General features: G+C 63.1%; 4 protein-coding genes across 4 annotated transcripts; all 4 read left to right on the plus strand.

The window, feature by feature from the left end:
• Positions 1 to 896: 896 nt before the first annotated feature.
• LINJ_07_0790 (putative caltractin) lies at positions 897 to 1460 on the plus strand (the record flags this gene model as incomplete). Its single annotated transcript, XM_001463249.1, has 1 exon — positions 897 to 1460. One exon carries the CDS (start codon positions 897 to 899, stop codon positions 1458 to 1460), a length of 564 nt encoding a protein of 187 aa, XP_001463286.1.
• Positions 1461 to 2866: 1406 nt separating this feature from the next.
• LINJ_07_0800 (hypothetical protein) lies at positions 2867 to 4612 on the plus strand (the record flags this gene model as incomplete). The annotated part of the gene is made up of 1 exon (XM_001463250.1): positions 2867 to 4612. One exon carries the CDS (start codon positions 2867 to 2869, stop codon positions 4610 to 4612), a length of 1746 nt encoding a protein of 581 aa, XP_001463287.1.
• Positions 4613 to 6729: 2117 nt separating this feature from the next.
• LINJ_07_0810 (conserved hypothetical protein) lies at positions 6730 to 10515 on the plus strand (the record flags this gene model as incomplete). Its single annotated transcript, XM_001463251.1, has 1 exon — positions 6730 to 10515. The coding sequence occupies one exon, from the start codon at positions 6730 to 6732 to the stop codon at positions 10513 to 10515; it is 3786 nt and encodes a 1261-aa protein (XP_001463288.1).
• A 1035-nt stretch (positions 10516 to 11550) lies between these two features.
• Positions 11551 to 13938, plus strand: LINJ_07_0820 (malonyl-coa decarboxylase-like protein; the record flags this gene model as incomplete). Its single annotated transcript, XM_001463252.1, has 1 exon — positions 11551 to 13938. The coding sequence occupies one exon, from the start codon at positions 11551 to 11553 to the stop codon at positions 13936 to 13938; it is 2388 nt and encodes a 795-aa protein (XP_001463289.1).
• Positions 13939 to 15224: the final 1286 nt, after the last annotated feature.

Consider the following 15224-nt stretch of genomic DNA (forward strand, 5'->3'; position numbering starts at 1 on the left):
TTAGAGAGTGCAACGATGAAGACCCCACGCACGCGCATAACCGTGATGAAGGATTCCGAAAGGAGGACGAGGGGAAGGGAAGGAGCCCTGAAGAGGGGTCGGGGCTCACTGGTGCCGATGCCGCGGTGTGTTGTCATGATGGCTGGCGCAAGTGCGCGCATTCTCACACTCGTGTGTGTATGTGTCTGTCTGCCTGTCTCTGTGTGTGTGCGCCGATGCGCGCACGCAACACGCTTACATGTGTGTGAGTGTATGTTGCTCTTTTTTTTCGTCTGTGTAACTCTTCAAGAATGGCGCAAGAGAATGAGTTGCTTAACGCGCGTAAGACCCGACGCAACACGCATTTCATGCAGCGACTTCCTCTTCCCTAACCCGCCCACGCACATCCATGCGCTATGCTTCTCTGCGATGCACCATCTGATGGACACGTGCGTGTGCCGCCTCAACGCAACCCCTTGGTCGTGGCCAACCCGCTCTCTCCGGCTCTCTCGGACACCCGCCCTACCTGTCGCACACAGACATAGGCACGCGCGGTCATACGCGCGCACAAGGATTGAAAACGCACGACCATCCTCCGTCCTCTCCTCCTCGTCCTCTCCTCCCCGCCCTCTCTCACCACCTTGTATACGTGTATGCGCGTGCGTGTGGACACGTACGACGGTGCCTCTCCTCCTCCTCTCTTGCGTATGCACACGCACATACGGGACAAGCTGAGAAGAGCTGATCAGCCACGGTAGTCAAACCGTCCCCTTCTCTCCCTCTCCCGACCTCGCCCTCCCACCCCACCCCTTCCACCTCCCACGTACATCGCTACTGTGCACAACATCCACACGTAAAGACACGCCGAAGGGCTCACAGCTCTCTCTCGTAGAAGGCAGTGTAGCAGCGCAGCACCAATGAGCATCGCGAGCACCACGCCTTTGAGGCCGAGCACCTCCGCATCGAATGCGAACGCCGAGCTCAGCAAGGACCAGCTGGAGGAAATCCGCGAGGCGTTCGACTTGTTCGACACGGATGGCAGCGGCACGATCGACGTGCGGGAGCTGCGCATTGCCATGCGTGCGCTCGGCTTCGAGCCCCGTAAGGAGGAGCTTCAGCAGCTTATCAACAGCGTCACCGGTGGCAGCGGCTGCGAAGGAACCCCTGCGCGGCTGTCGGGCGCCGGCAATGTGAACGCGTCCAGCGACGTGATCACCTTCTCGCAGTTTGTGCAGATTATGAAGCACAAGGTGTCACAACGGGACTCGCGGGAGGAGATGCTGAAGGCGTTTGTGCTCTTCGACACAGAGGGCACTGGCAAGATCTCGTTCCAAAACTTGAAGCGAGTGGCGGTGGAACTTGGCGAGAACATGACGGACGCCGAGCTGCAGGAGATGATCGACGAGGCGGACCGTGACGGGGACGGCGAGGTGAGCGAAGAGGAGTTTCTTCGCTTAATGAAGAAGACGTCGCTGTACTAAGGGTTCCAGCGCAGCGGAGGAGGCGGCGCGGGAAGATGTGCGCACGACAGCGAACTGCGGAGCGATGAGGGGGTCAACTCGTGTGACGAAGCGGCTGGCACTCAATTGCATGTATGCGTATGTGTATGTGTGTGTAGCCGAACCTCCCCCCTTCCCCTCCCTTTCTCCCCATACCGCACGGCGCACTGCTTCTCCGTCCTGCTGCTCGGCTCTTGTTTCGTTGGAGGTGGTGCGGGGGTGAGATTTTCTGTTGACGTCAAGCAGCACCAGCAGCGAAACGGCGTGCGGCGGACAGGCGAGCGAACGCCGACGATCCTCCCTCCCCCCTCTGCCCTCCCGCGCGCGCACGCACACGCACACACACACACACACACACACACAGAACAGAACAGAGGCGAATGACGAAGAAACTCTCGATGTAAACTATCACACGTGTGTGCGCGTGCATTCGACCTTGACAGCAACACGCCATCTCTTTCCTTCCTCTGCGCGTCTCATCAACTCCCTTCCTTTTCTTTTTTGTTGTCGCTCGTGCGGGCTGTGCCACATACTTTGTGCGGTGCGCGAGAGGGCGGCTGGAGAACGGCCGCGGGTGTTTGCGGTCTGTGAAGGTGCGTCTGCCTCTTTCAGCTCGCTTGCCGAACCCCCTCCGCCCCTCCCTCCCTCCACCTCCTGCACGGTTCCTCTCTGTACTTCGTGCTCCCTCCCTCTCCCTTTCGCTGAACTGCTCTGCCGCCATTCATGCCCAGGTAGGCAGAGAGTCGTGCGCCGATGTGCCTGTGCGCAGTGGGGGGGGTGTACGCCGGCGTGTCCCCTTTTTTCGCACGCGGTGGAGAAGGGAAGGGGATTCGGAGGAGAGGCGGGTTACGTGCAGAACGGAGAACGTGCAAGGGGTGGCCATAGTAGTGGTGATTCTGCCCAATATTTGCCAAGGGCCGTCGCGGCACTCGCACGTACCCAAGCCGATGACCCCCCCCCACCTTCCCCTTTTGGTTCCGCATGCTTGTGCCTGTGTGTGCGCGCTCGCCACGCACATATGTGCTGCCTTGCTGTGCCCCGCATCCCGATCTTTCTCTTGCACCCGCCCGTCTCTTTTACGCCCTGCTTCTTCGTATGCTGACTTCGTCTCATGCTGTCGGCCTGAGCAGACGTCTCTCTGCTCCGCCATCCGCCAGCGTGCGTGCGTGCTTGGAGGCACTGAATCGTGAAGGTGCGGCAGGGGGCGACGCATAGCAGCTTTTGCGCCTCTATTCGCATAGATCTCTCTTCTCGCTCTTCCGCTCCTCACCCTGGGGGGGGGGAGGGCGTTGAGTGCCCTCTACGCCAACCTGCAAGATACCGATACGCATTCAAAGGATGTGATGTCACTGCTTGGCACGCCGCTCGGCTCACTACTAGCAACCACCATGGAGTCCGCCTCTGACGCGTGTCGCGAACAAGTTCGGCGCATCCAGGCAGCCCTGCGACGCTTGGGATGGCACCAGCGCACCGGGGATCGCGGTACATTCCTGAACACACCCGTCGACAGCACGGTCAATCCGAGCGACCCACTCACCGCATCGCCGATGGTGACGATGCAGTCGGCGCTGACAGCAGCAGAGGCTCGAGCTGGCGGCGAGGCAGCTGAAGTGACGTCGCCGCCGAAGAGCGTTGCGCGTGCGCCACCTACCTCGGCACCACCGGGAGTGCTGAGTGAACGTGATGTGAACCGGGGCGCTTGCGATTGCCGCAATGGCTGCCGCACGAGTCCGCCGGCAGCCTGTGGCGCTGACCACGGATCCGCACGCCTTTGCTTGCAGGCCCTGCGGCAGCACCACGACAGCTCTGCCCGAGCAGCAGCGCCACCCATTTACCGCACCGCCGAGCCTCACACGTTTGTTCGGGTCGTGTGTGATGGTGAGCGCGGCTCGGCACAGGCAGCGGCTGATGTTCTGGCGCGTCCCTCCTCAGACTCGCTACCGCTGTCGTCCGCGGGGCGTGTGGCGGGCGCCGATTCATTCGACGATCTCATTGCAAGGGCCTGGGGAAGAGCGGAGATGGCGACGACAGGAGGGGCAGGAGGCGTGGGTGGCAGGCGCACCACAACCACAGCGCCTCACAGCGGCGCCGGTCGTCACTGGGGCTGCGAAGGGTGTGCCGCTCCTCCCGATGTAGCGCCGTCTTGCGCGGCAGAGGTGCGGCATCCGGCGGCGTCCTCCAACAGAGCGGCGACCCCTTCTGGCGTGTCCGCGTCGGTATCGTCAATGTTGCCGTTCACGGCAACGCTGCCTCCGCCGTCGACGCAGCCCCACGACGACGGTCACTCGAACAGCTATCGGACATCACGCTTGAGAGCCCCAACTACTCGCATAGCCTCGCTCGTCGGTGCTGATGCTGCTTCCCACTTTAGCACCCGTGCCGATTTCCCTAAGGACGCACTTGATGCCGAAGTACGCCCGTCAGCCACGGCTTCCCATGCCCGACCTCCACCGCCACCGCCAAGGCATGCCTTGGCTGCGTCGCAGCTCCAACGGCGTATGCTACGCGCCGTGCAGCTACTGGATGCCGCCTTACATGGCTCGAGGGACGGCAGCAGTGGAGGAGCCGCTACTAGAAGACTCGACAACCTTCATCAGATCCTCATGACACTGACCGACTCCTGTGGGCAGCCACTTGCGCTGCCGAGTCGCGCGACAAGTGCGGCGCTGCGTTGCTTGCGGAAGCGACTTGTGCAAGAGCTGCTGCTTGGCGATCAGGCACCGGGAATGTTGCGGCGCTCTTCGACGTCGTCGCGGATGCCTTTGAGGCCGTCACCGCCACGTACCCGTCACGTGGCAATCCGCGACGGCCTCGAAGGCGACGGCGAGGCCGACGCGCGCAGCGGTTGTACCTTCTGCCTGGAAAATGTGCCAGATGACGCGCATCGTGCCAACCCTCCTCCTTTCCCAGCGTCCGTCGCCTCATCCGTTTGCTTGGCGAGCACTCGCTCCGACATACTGGCCCCCACTGCCGTCGCTGCTCCGCCGCCTGCGCTCCCGCCTTCGCCTCCTCCATCGTCAGCCTTAGACCCATACACGGAGTCGCAGCAGCGGTTTCAGCAAGAGGAGGCAGCGCTGCACCACGCGCAGCAGCGACGGCTGCAGCTCCAGCGACAGCGCACCCACGCACCATGATCAAAGCATGCCAGCGTGCAACGTTGACAGGGAGGGAGGGAGGGAGGAGTGGCGGCGTTGCCTAGAGATGGCGCGCACATGCTGCCAGACTGAGCAGATCACCGAGAGAGGCTGCTGCGGTGCCTCTTGTGCCATCAACGCCTTTGAATCCCAAGAGGAGATGATGTGCTCCGCGCTTCTCGCTTGCCTTCCCCTGCACATACACACCCGCAGACGCCCACACATGCATGCAAGCTCACTCATGTGTACCACTTGCGGCTTCTAGATCTTTTCCCTTTTCTGTCCGTCCACTACACACGTGCACGCGTTTAGTGGACGGACATGCGCACGTGCATGCCGAGCTCACTGAGGTGCACACACGCACAAGCTCAACTACTCGCACCGATGCACGCAGGCGCATCTGTGTAGGACTTTGCGACGAGGAGGAGGGGGAACGAGCAACGTGAAGGCAGCAGAAAAAGGGCGAGGCAGATCGCCCAGCACACATACATACACATACGCATACGTTTGCACGCCTTCGGACATGGCGCGTGATGCCACACCGCAACGGCCGACAGGGTAGGAACGACGCCCGCTGGTGGATGCGTCACCCAAGAAGAACGCAGCTCCCGAAGGAGGCGAGTCGCCCAAAAAAAAACGAAGAAACAGGGCACTTAAAGGATCACCACAGAAGCCGGCGGCCGCATCCGGTGCCATGTGGGAAGGAAACATAGACGGGTGCCATCATGCACAGCAGCCGATGCACTCAACCTCTCCTTCCTTCCCGCTAGAGTTAGGCATGCTCGCTCACGCAGAGGTACTGCAGTGATATGACTCCAACGCCGGCAGCGCGGAGGTTCGTCTGGCGTAGGTTCAGCACTGCTGCAGTGCTGTGGGGCAAGCGTTGTCCCCGGTGCCACTAGGGGCGCCGTCGGCCGCGCACTGCGTCACTTGGTGGACAGCAGCGCTGTAGAGCAAGTGGATGCAATATAATGCCTGCTCTGCGCTCGGCAGTGCCTGCGAAGCATGCGCAATGCCCTACCCAGCGTATTACTGGCTGGAGGCGATGCTCAGCAGCCGCGCGAGGGGGAGGAGGTGCCACTGCGCTGATGATGATCTCCGCGCATGCGCGTGCTTCGTGGATGGATGGTGCACACGGCTTTGCGACACGCCTGTTCTCTTGACTCGCCTTTGCGCAACAGGCACCGCCCACTGCCGCTGCGTGCGTTCTCTGTCTGTCTCTGCGCGCGCCTGTCTCAGCCAGTGCAGCAGCGACCGTGCGCATCAGTGAGGCGTTTTATGCAAAGTCGATGATGCAGCTTTACGCCAGGCTTGACGCTACTTTGGTGCGTGCCAGGTGCACGGATGCCGTCTTGCCTGCGGTAAGCGTGCATGCGAGCTCGCTTCTCATGACAGCGTTTTCGCCGCAGGCGGCTTGCGTGACTTGGCGTTGTTTGTGCGCCTGTGCACTTCACAGCATGCATGTGTGCACGTATGCAGACAACACGCTTCGAGCAACAGTGATGCACACCCTCACGCAAGAAACACCAGCTGCGTAATATTTGCAGCTCTTTCGTGGAAACTGCCTTCTACCCCCGCCCCCTCCGCTCCACCGGAACGCGCTCTAAGAGGGAGGGGGAGAAGTGCAAGGCACTCGCTCCTGCTGGCGGAGCTGGGGGGGCAACTACGTCGACTACAACGCCGGCGCGGCCATCCTGGGCTGACCCCCATCTCCTTCCTCCTGAAGCTGGGGAAGGGGGGAGGCGTAGGCGGAGGAGGGATCGACTTGCCCGTGACGCTTCACCCCCCGTTTCACGTATTTTCTCAACCTACTCGCCATCTTCGGGGCTTCGCCTCTTGTCTCTCTCTCTCTGTGTATAACTTAGCCTAGCACTTAGTGAAGCTCGCCGGCTTGCTTGTGCCTCAACCTGCCCAGGCACGAGGCCCGCGCGCACGGCTCTCGCAGCAATCGCCATCAAGCAGCGCGGCACTCTCGTGCACTACCGCCGAAGAGGATCTCGGTGGTTCAGCGAACCTGCAGGGCGCCACCGCCTCCGTGTGCGAGGCCGCGGGCCCTTCAACCGCCTCCTCCCTACCCCACTTTACGCCCGTGGCCCGTCGAGGTTGAGGGAGAAGCGATGCAGACCGGCAACCCTCTCTACACGGCCGACGAGCTGTGCACCATCATCGCGAAGATTTTGCACGGCGCCGACAACGCCGAGCGCCGCCGCAACGAGGCCGAGCTCACAACTGCGCTCCAGCAGCCCCCAAACGTGGGCCACTTGGTGACGATCCTGTGCGGCACCCCGGATGGCACGCCGCCCACGGCGTCGGCCGGCGTTCGCCAGATGGCGGCTGTGCTGCTGCGCAAGCGCATCTTTTCTCTTTGGCGTGTGCTGACGACGGAGCAGCAGCATCAGCTGCGACACCTGCTTCTGCAGCGGCTGGGTGACGAGACAACGCGTCCGGTTCGCTTCGCCATCGCCCACGTCGTGACTCGACTGGCAAAGGCAGACGCCAACCGTGGCGGCGACGGGTGGCCAGAGCTGCAGCACGCGATCCGTGCTGCCGCGGACGACACGCGAGTGGAGATGCGCGAGCTGGCGATGGTGCTGCTCTACAGCTTCGGCGAGGTGTTCACGGAGGAGAACGCGCTGAGCGGGCTGGCGGCCGAGTCTGTCGTGCGCGGCCTGGACGACAACGAGACGGTGGTGCAGGCCGCGGCGGTGAAGGCGGCTATGGTGCTGCTGCCGACCCTGCACGAGCACCCCACGGTGCGCAACGCGTTTCTCGCGCACCTAGTACCTACCTGCATTGGCTTGCTGGAGAGCGGCGCGGCGACGGAGGCCAAGGTCCCGCTGTGCGTCAGCGTTCTCGACTTGTTTGAGCAGCTCTTCGATGACCTGCCCGTGAAGAAGTACGGCGCGTTGGTCCAGGATGTAGCGCAGGCGCTGATGCGACTCGTGGCGAACCCGCAGCACCACCCTCGCGTCCGCGAGAACTGTGGGACAGCATTGGGGCAGTTGGCGACGCTGAAGCCAAAATTTGTGGCGGCGCCGGCCCTGCTGGAGCCGCTGGTGCAGGTGTGCCTCGGGCTCATGTCGGAGGACAACACCATCTCCATCTCGGACCAGGGCAGCGGCGGCGTGGAGGACGAGGACGTGGACGGCAGCGACGACGATGTGGACATGCTGCACGCCACGTCCGCCTGCATGGTGGGCTGCCAGCTGCTGAGCGCGCTTGCGACGACCGTGCCCAGCAAGGCGTTCACGGCGGTGCTGCTGCCGTACATTTCGAGGGTGACGGACGCGCCGGCGAGCGTGGACGCCCGCACCCGCAAGGCCACGATGATCGCACTTGCCTGCCTTGCCGAGGGACACGCTAGCTATCTGCGTCGCCGTGTCGGGTATGTGCTGACGGTGACGCGCGGCTTCCTGTGCGACGCGGATCCGGCTCCTCGTGAGGCCGCCGCCTTTGCCCTTTCATCCTTCTGCGGCCATCTGCAGCCCGAAATCCTGCTGCACCACGAAAAGCTACTGCCGATGGTAGTCCCGCTGCTGGAGGACACGAGCGACCTTGTGCGCCGCCGCGTCGCCCAGGCGCTGGACACCCTGTGCGAGAATCTGCAGGAGAACCTCGACCGCTACGTGCCGACGCTGCTGCCGGCCGTGATGGCGGCGATCCCGATCAGCTCGCTGGAGACGCAGTGCCGTTTGTGCGGCGTGCTCTCGTCGATGGGCATGGCTCACTCGGCTGCTTTCGCGAGCCGCGGGCCGGAGCTGCTCGAGGTTTTGCGGCAGCCCTTTGGTTTGAAGACCCCGGAGACGATGGCGCTCCGGGCGCAGGTGACCGAGACAGTCGGCGTCATTGGCTCCGCGATGGGCCGCGCCGCCTTTGCCAATTACTTTCCCTTCTTCATGCAGGAGGTCGTGGCGAACCTGCAGACGCGCCACGCAGCGCTGCGGGAGCAGAGCTTCGGCTTCCTGGCCAACATGTGCGAGCTGTTTCGCGAGGACTTCGCGCCGTACCTGAGTGACTCCATCCACTGCGCCCTAGAGACGATCACCGAGGACCGGGCAGTGTACAAGAACAAGCATCCGCTGGCCAGCGACGGCAGCGGTGATGCGCTTGCTGCCTTTGCTGCCTGGAAGGACAACGGCGAAGACGAAGACGAGAGCGACGAGGACGGAGGCGACGACGCGGAGGAGATTCACCTGCGCGTGCGCACCGCTGACGTCGAGGAGAAGTCCTCTGCCGTGTACTGCGTCGGCGTGTTCGCGGATGTCATGATGGGCCAGCTCGGGGAGGCGCAGACGACAGCGTGCTGGGAGGCGCTGACGGGGCTGGACTCGCACTATTACCCGAACATCCGCTCCAACGCCCTCATCGCGCTGGCGAAGCTCGCTAAGGCGTCTGCAGGTCTCCCAGCAGAGGCGATGCAGGCGCGCAGCCGGGCCGCCATCGTGGCGAGGCGCACCGGTGCTGCTGACAGCAGCGGCAGCCTCGTGCAAGATGTTCTACCGCTGCCGGTTCGCGACCGCATTGATGAGCTGCTGAACCTACTGCTTCGCACGATAGAGGAGGAGGACGCGGAGAGCGAGGTCGTCGGCGCCGCGTGCGAAGCGGTGTCGATTGTGATAGACTACTTTGGCACTCAGTGCGCCATCGAGGGCCCGGACGCCGTTCTGCGGGATGTGGTGCAGCTGCTGCGCGGGACGATGCCGTGCCAGCGCCGCGGCAACGAGCTTGAGGACGACGACGAGTGCAGCGAGGACGACGGCGCCGACAATATGAGCTATGAGCAGTACCAGCAGCTGCGACAGCAGAGGGGTGACTCTACAAGTGCGGACAGGGCACACTACCTGCAGGGCAGAGACCCGTTCTTTCGGCGCGCGGACGAGGCGGCTGAGGCGCAGGCTTCCGCGATTATGGCTGCGATGGCGCAGCATCAGCAGAACGGTGACGCGGCTGCTGCGCCGTCCTCGCCGCTGCCGTCCGCGGCTGCACTGCCACCGTGGTACACGCTTGTTGCACCAGAGATGGTGAAGCGCGGCGTCCACCTGCCCGAAGACCACGACGGGGTCGTCCTGGACGCTACCGCGGAGATGCTCGAAAGCGTTGCCAAGGCGTACGGCGCGCTGCTGCAGCCCTATATGCCCTACCTGGTCCCTCTGCTCGCCATGCACGCCGACGTGGGGACGCGGCCCCCGGAAGGACTCGTGACCGCCGTGGGCACCCTCGCCACCGTGCTGCAGGCGTACGGCTCCGTCGACACCAATGGCGATGGTGCTGCGTCGCCGGCGTCGGAGCAGCTGCTGGCGCCATTCGTCGAGACAGCCGCGCAGCTGAGTTTCAGCGTCATGGCAGGCTCAGACGAGTCCACCGCAAAGGCGAACAGCGCGTATCTCTTACGCATCCTTGTGGAGGGCTGCCCGAGTTTCTTCACACAGCAGCCCGCCGTCGTGCCGCAGTGCTTCCAGGCCCTCTGGTCCATAGTCGGCAACGAGGAGGACGAGATACCGGAGGCGGTCGACAACGCGGTCAGCGCCACCTGCTCCTTCGTCCGCTGCCTTCCGCTGTCGCTGCTGCCCATCGACCAGGTCATCCCTCCCCTCATGGCGCACCTGCCTATGAAGATAGATAAAGCAGAGAACCCGAACGCGGTGCGGACACTGTGCTATCTGCTGGGCAATGACCATGCCGCCTCGACCGCAGCGGTGTCGAGCTGGTTACCGTCCGTGGTCGGTGCCGTCGCGAACGTGCTCGCCGCGGCAACCGTGGAGGATGCTGATAAGCAGCGCCTGGTGCAGCAGGGCGCGTCAGTCTTCGCGCAAGCTCACCCGCAGGCATGGCGGCAGCAGCAGCAGCAGCAGCAGGGCTTGTCGGACGGGCAGCGCGCAGTGCTGCAGGCATGGCAGCTGTGAAGTACAGCTCTGCCAAGGATCTCAGAGGGGGGACGAGGGGCATGAGGCGGCGAACATTCCTCATTTGCGGACCCTCTCCTGCTCTCCTATACCGCCGCCGACACCAGAGACTCGCTGCCGACGTTGTCTTCTTCTCTATCCCTCTCTTGTGTGGGCGCCAGTACTTGGAGTGCGTTGTAACGCGTAAAGTAGCGTCGATAACGACGGAAATTTAAGTGGTGTGTCTGCGCATATGTTTATGTGTCTTTAACACTCGTCGACGTGACCCTTCCCCTCTCCGCCAACTCGCTCGCTCGCTTGCTCTCTCTGGATTCCGCCAACTGCTTGCCGCGACGTTCCTTCCTCACCGCCCACCATCGTGCGTTCGCGCGTGGTGCACGTGTGACGATGGGGATCGTTGACACTCTGCTGCCGCAAGGCGCGCACACATGCGACCATCTACTAGACACGCATTCTCCTCCTCTTTTTTCTCTGAGTGTGTGCGTGTGCGTATGTGTGTGCGATGCGTATCGCGTCACCAGCGCATGCCTGTGCGAGTACACAGAAAGGCGCATTCTGCACGCGCCTTTTCTCACCCCTCCGCCTCCCTGCGCTTCATACGCACATACGTGCTCTCTTCTCTGCATCCGTCCTGCTGCTCCTCGTGTTGCGGCTGCGCCGGTTGGGCGTGAACAGGGCCGCTTCTCATTTTTCGGGTCTCTCCCGACCATCTATGGATGTACGTCTCTGTGCCTGCGCGCGTGTTGTAGGCTATCTGTTCCCGCAGGTGCTGCGGTGCTCAAGGGCATTATTGTCCTCGTGGTGTGCGCGCAGCAACGCACCACCTGCTCTTTCCTGCTCTCCCGTCACGCACAACACACACACACACACACACACACACACGCACACGCAGGACGGCACTCTCACTGACGGCGTGCGCGACGTTGCTGAACGTGTACGAAGAGGTCGACGATGCGATCGCGCGTACGCTTCCGACCACTTGGTAGAAACACAAGGTATAGGCATCCTGCTGCCACAGCGGCGGCCGCAGCGCGGATGCGCTGTGTTTATCGGCCTGCCAGCGGCGCGAGTGGCTGCTGCAGAGCCACTGCTAGCGGCGGCACTACCCTTTCCGCCGGCACCGTGGCGTACGCCTCGCGGCACTTCAGTGCGCCTACGCGTCTGTCGCGATCGGAACCACCGCCACCGCCACTCCCGCCACTCCCGGGGCCAGGCGCCACGGTGAGCGAGGAACGTGTCGCACGATGGTGTCGGCGGCTGTGGGACCTCACGCGCAAGTCCACTGGCAGCGTGGCCTCTGCCCATGTCACCCCACAGCTTCAACTCGCCGCCCACAGAGCAACAGCAGCACTGTTATCATCGTCGTCGGCGTCCCCCTTCACCGCGCCACTGCAGATTGACGACAATGGGGAGGTGACGGGCGAGGTGGTGCTGTCCTGCCTGCGCCGCGCCATCCGTAGCGATCAAGGCCGCATTCCTGGCGTCATTGTGGAGAGCGTGTGGGCCGCCTTCGACGTGCTCGTGCCGCCCATCGTCCAGAACAGCGTCACAGAGGATAGCATCACACCCGCGACGGAGGATAGCTTCTTTATGTTCATCTCGACCTTGAACGAGCTCAACTTCGACCTGCACGCGGTCGTGAAGGCAAGCACGCAGCTGACAGCGAAGGTGGACTCCTACGTGGCCCTTCTACGGCAGGCGGAGGCTCAAGAAACGCAGCAAGCGGCAACAGCAGCTGCCTGTGGCTCTGCACAGGCCGCTATCGACGGATGCGAGCTCATGGAGAAGCTCATGAAGACTAAGGGGGAGGTCATGCAGTGCTGCTTCGAGGCCCGCAACGCCGGCTCTCCTCTCTACTACACGTGGTTGTGGCACACGGCCGCCATGCCGGACGGCCTGCGGCGGCTCATGCATTTTCGAAAGCTGACCCATTTCTTCGAGAGCTTGTGCAAGCGACACATCAAACATCTCATGCAGCAGCAGCAGCAGCAGCCGCAGCGGCGGAGCTTACTGTCTTCTTCGGCGCCTGCTACTGGCGAGTCTGCGGGGACGTTGCCATCAGCAGCAGCATCAAGCGCCACGGAGCAAAGTCGCTGCGCTGGCGAGCTCTCCAAGTGGCGTAGTCGTCTCGTCGAGGTAGGCCTAATCGATGGTGCCATGTCGCTTCTCTTGCACGACCTCTTCTCCAAGGAGTACTTGGTGATGGAGGAGCTGACGTGGCTCTCGACGCCGCCGTCGATGCTGGACCAGATCATGCGTGCCGAGTCTGTCCATCCGTTCGTCCGCGGACTCGAAGACATGCGCCATCGCCTGCAACCGGCTCACCACCGCCACTTGTTCGCCTTTCTGCACCCCGCCGTTGTCGAGGAGCCGCTCATCGCCGTGCAGGTGGCCTTGACGCACGGCATCGCCAGCTCTGTGGACCAGATCTTGGGTCGCCCTACGCCGCTGTCAGACCCGGCGAACACGTCGAAGGCGGCCCTCTACTTCCGCCACGCACTGGAATCCTCGGCGGCGGTTGACTGCGCCGGTGCGGCGGAAGATGGCAACGTGAACACCGCCATCTTCTACAGCATCAACTCTGCCCAGAGTGCGTTGCGTGGCATGGACATGGGCAACCGCCTCATCAAGCGCGTCGTGCAGGAGGTGGAGGGCAACATTAATGCCCGGCGGCAGGCGCGCAGCTTGACTCCCATCCACACCTTCAGCACCCTCTCACCCATCCCACTCTACGTCAAGTGGCTGGCTGATAAGGTGGCTGCGCTGGCGGCTGCCGCTGCGACAGCTACCACGATGACGGCGAGCGGCATCTTTGGCAAGCAGCTCTCCGCAACCGAGGAAGATACACGCTACTTGGAGCCGCTTCGCGCGGCGATTGCCGGCTACGTCCTGCGGCACCCCGGTGCCCTACCGGCGGAGGCGCGTGCGGTGATGTCAGCGGCGGCCGCAAGCAGTCACGGCAACCACGCGGCTGCAAACATAGCGGCACTGCAGTACCTCGTGCGTCTGCTCCAAGACTCATCTTCGCCCCCCTCGTTGCCGCGCGATGATCCTGCCATGTTCGCCGCGGGCAGCACCTCGACAGAGCGGCATCAGCAGCCATGGTGGATGGACCATGCGTTCACGATGGCCCTCGAGGCGCCCCTGCTGCACTCCGTTGCCACGTACCTGTGCACTGCCAAGCGTAGTGGTGATGGCCGCATTCGCGACCCAGTCGGCAACTTTCACGTGTCTAATGGCGCCACTGTTTATCGACTAAACTTCCTGGCGAACACGACCCCGAAGGCCAGTTGTGAGAGCGCCTGCATCATGGTGAACTACTGGTACGACCTGCCAACGGTCTCAGCCAACGCTGCGCAGTACGAGGTGAGCCGCACCGTGCCCCTCGGTGAGCCGATCAAGACGCTGCTGGGGGACATTTAGGGCGGCAGTGCTGTCAAGCCCTGCGGACACTTCCTCCCCCTCTCCGTTCCGCCAGTCGCGCTGGTGGGCGCACGTGCAGCAGCAAATCTTGTGCCCTGGAAGAGTGAGCGCCATCCCCTCCTCTCCCACTTGCTTTGAAAATGACCGATCCACAGCGCAGGAACGATGGCCAGACAGCACCACCACCGCCACGCCTCCCCACGCACACGGACATGCCCCGCCCTCCTTTGTGTGGCATTGCGCTCTTATTTTTGTGTATCGCTGCGCGCGCATCTCTCTCGAGCCTTTCTCCTCCGTCTTCGATGCGCGTCCGCCCTGCACCCTGCCCTGTGTACCCTCCGCCTTGCCCCCTTCCACCGCGCCTTCCTCTTCTTTCTCTCGCGCTGCCCCACAGAGGCGTTTGATCTGCTGTCTGAGGCGCATGTGAGGCGAGCACGACGAAGAGCAACCACAACATACGAAGAAGAGAGAGGACTGGTCTCCGTCTTGTTATGTGTGTGTGTGTGTGCGTCACTCCGGAGGAGCCCGTCCTACCGCACAGGCGGAGGTGTTGGTCCCGTGAGCGTGGGCGTTGTGTGTGATGAGTACGTATAGATACACATGTACGTATGATAAGTTGTATGCACGTACGCGCTTCGGCTCTCGGGCACGCTGCAGGGAGCGCCGCCGACCCCGTCCCTTCGCGCTTCCGACCCCCTGCGGTGCTCTCTTCGCTATTTCTCGACTACGTCCTGCTTCTCGGTTGATGCGGGGGGCCACCTCAGCGCGGTTTCAGGGTGCCCGGTGACCCGCACTTGGTAGGGAGGCCGAACGCCTACAACATGCTCTCGGTGTACGGCTGGCGGACTCTCGGTGTCGGCGAATAGGTGCTGGGGGCTGGTGCTGTCCCGAAAGAGGCTTACCGTTCTCCGATAACGCTCACACTAGCTCACACCGGATAGTACCAGCGGCTCGACAGCTTCTGGACGAAGAGATGTACACTGATCAGCCCAACAGTGCATTGTGTGCAGTGTCCGCTACACTCGACCCTGCGGGCTGAGGGGGCATCGGCGCGGGGGGGGGCAGTGAGGGCACCCCGAGCTGCAGCACCGAGTCCTCCAGACTCTGCTGTGGAGAGTCTCCGCGCCATATTACGGGATGCAGCGGCTTGGGGCGGCTGGGGGGGGGCGTGGCGCGCGGGCGGGGCACAGAGTCTCGGAGGGCCCTGGCCTGGGGCCGGCCAGCTGCCTCCTCGGGTCCACTCGGCATGCGCCTTGGCCATCCCGTGCCACCACCCGCGCGACAGA

Source organism: Leishmania infantum, chromosome 7 (assembly GCF_000002875.2).
Source record: "Leishmania infantum JPCM5 genome chromosome 7".
Taxonomy (NCBI): Eukaryota; Euglenozoa; class Kinetoplastea; order Trypanosomatida; family Trypanosomatidae; genus Leishmania; species Leishmania infantum.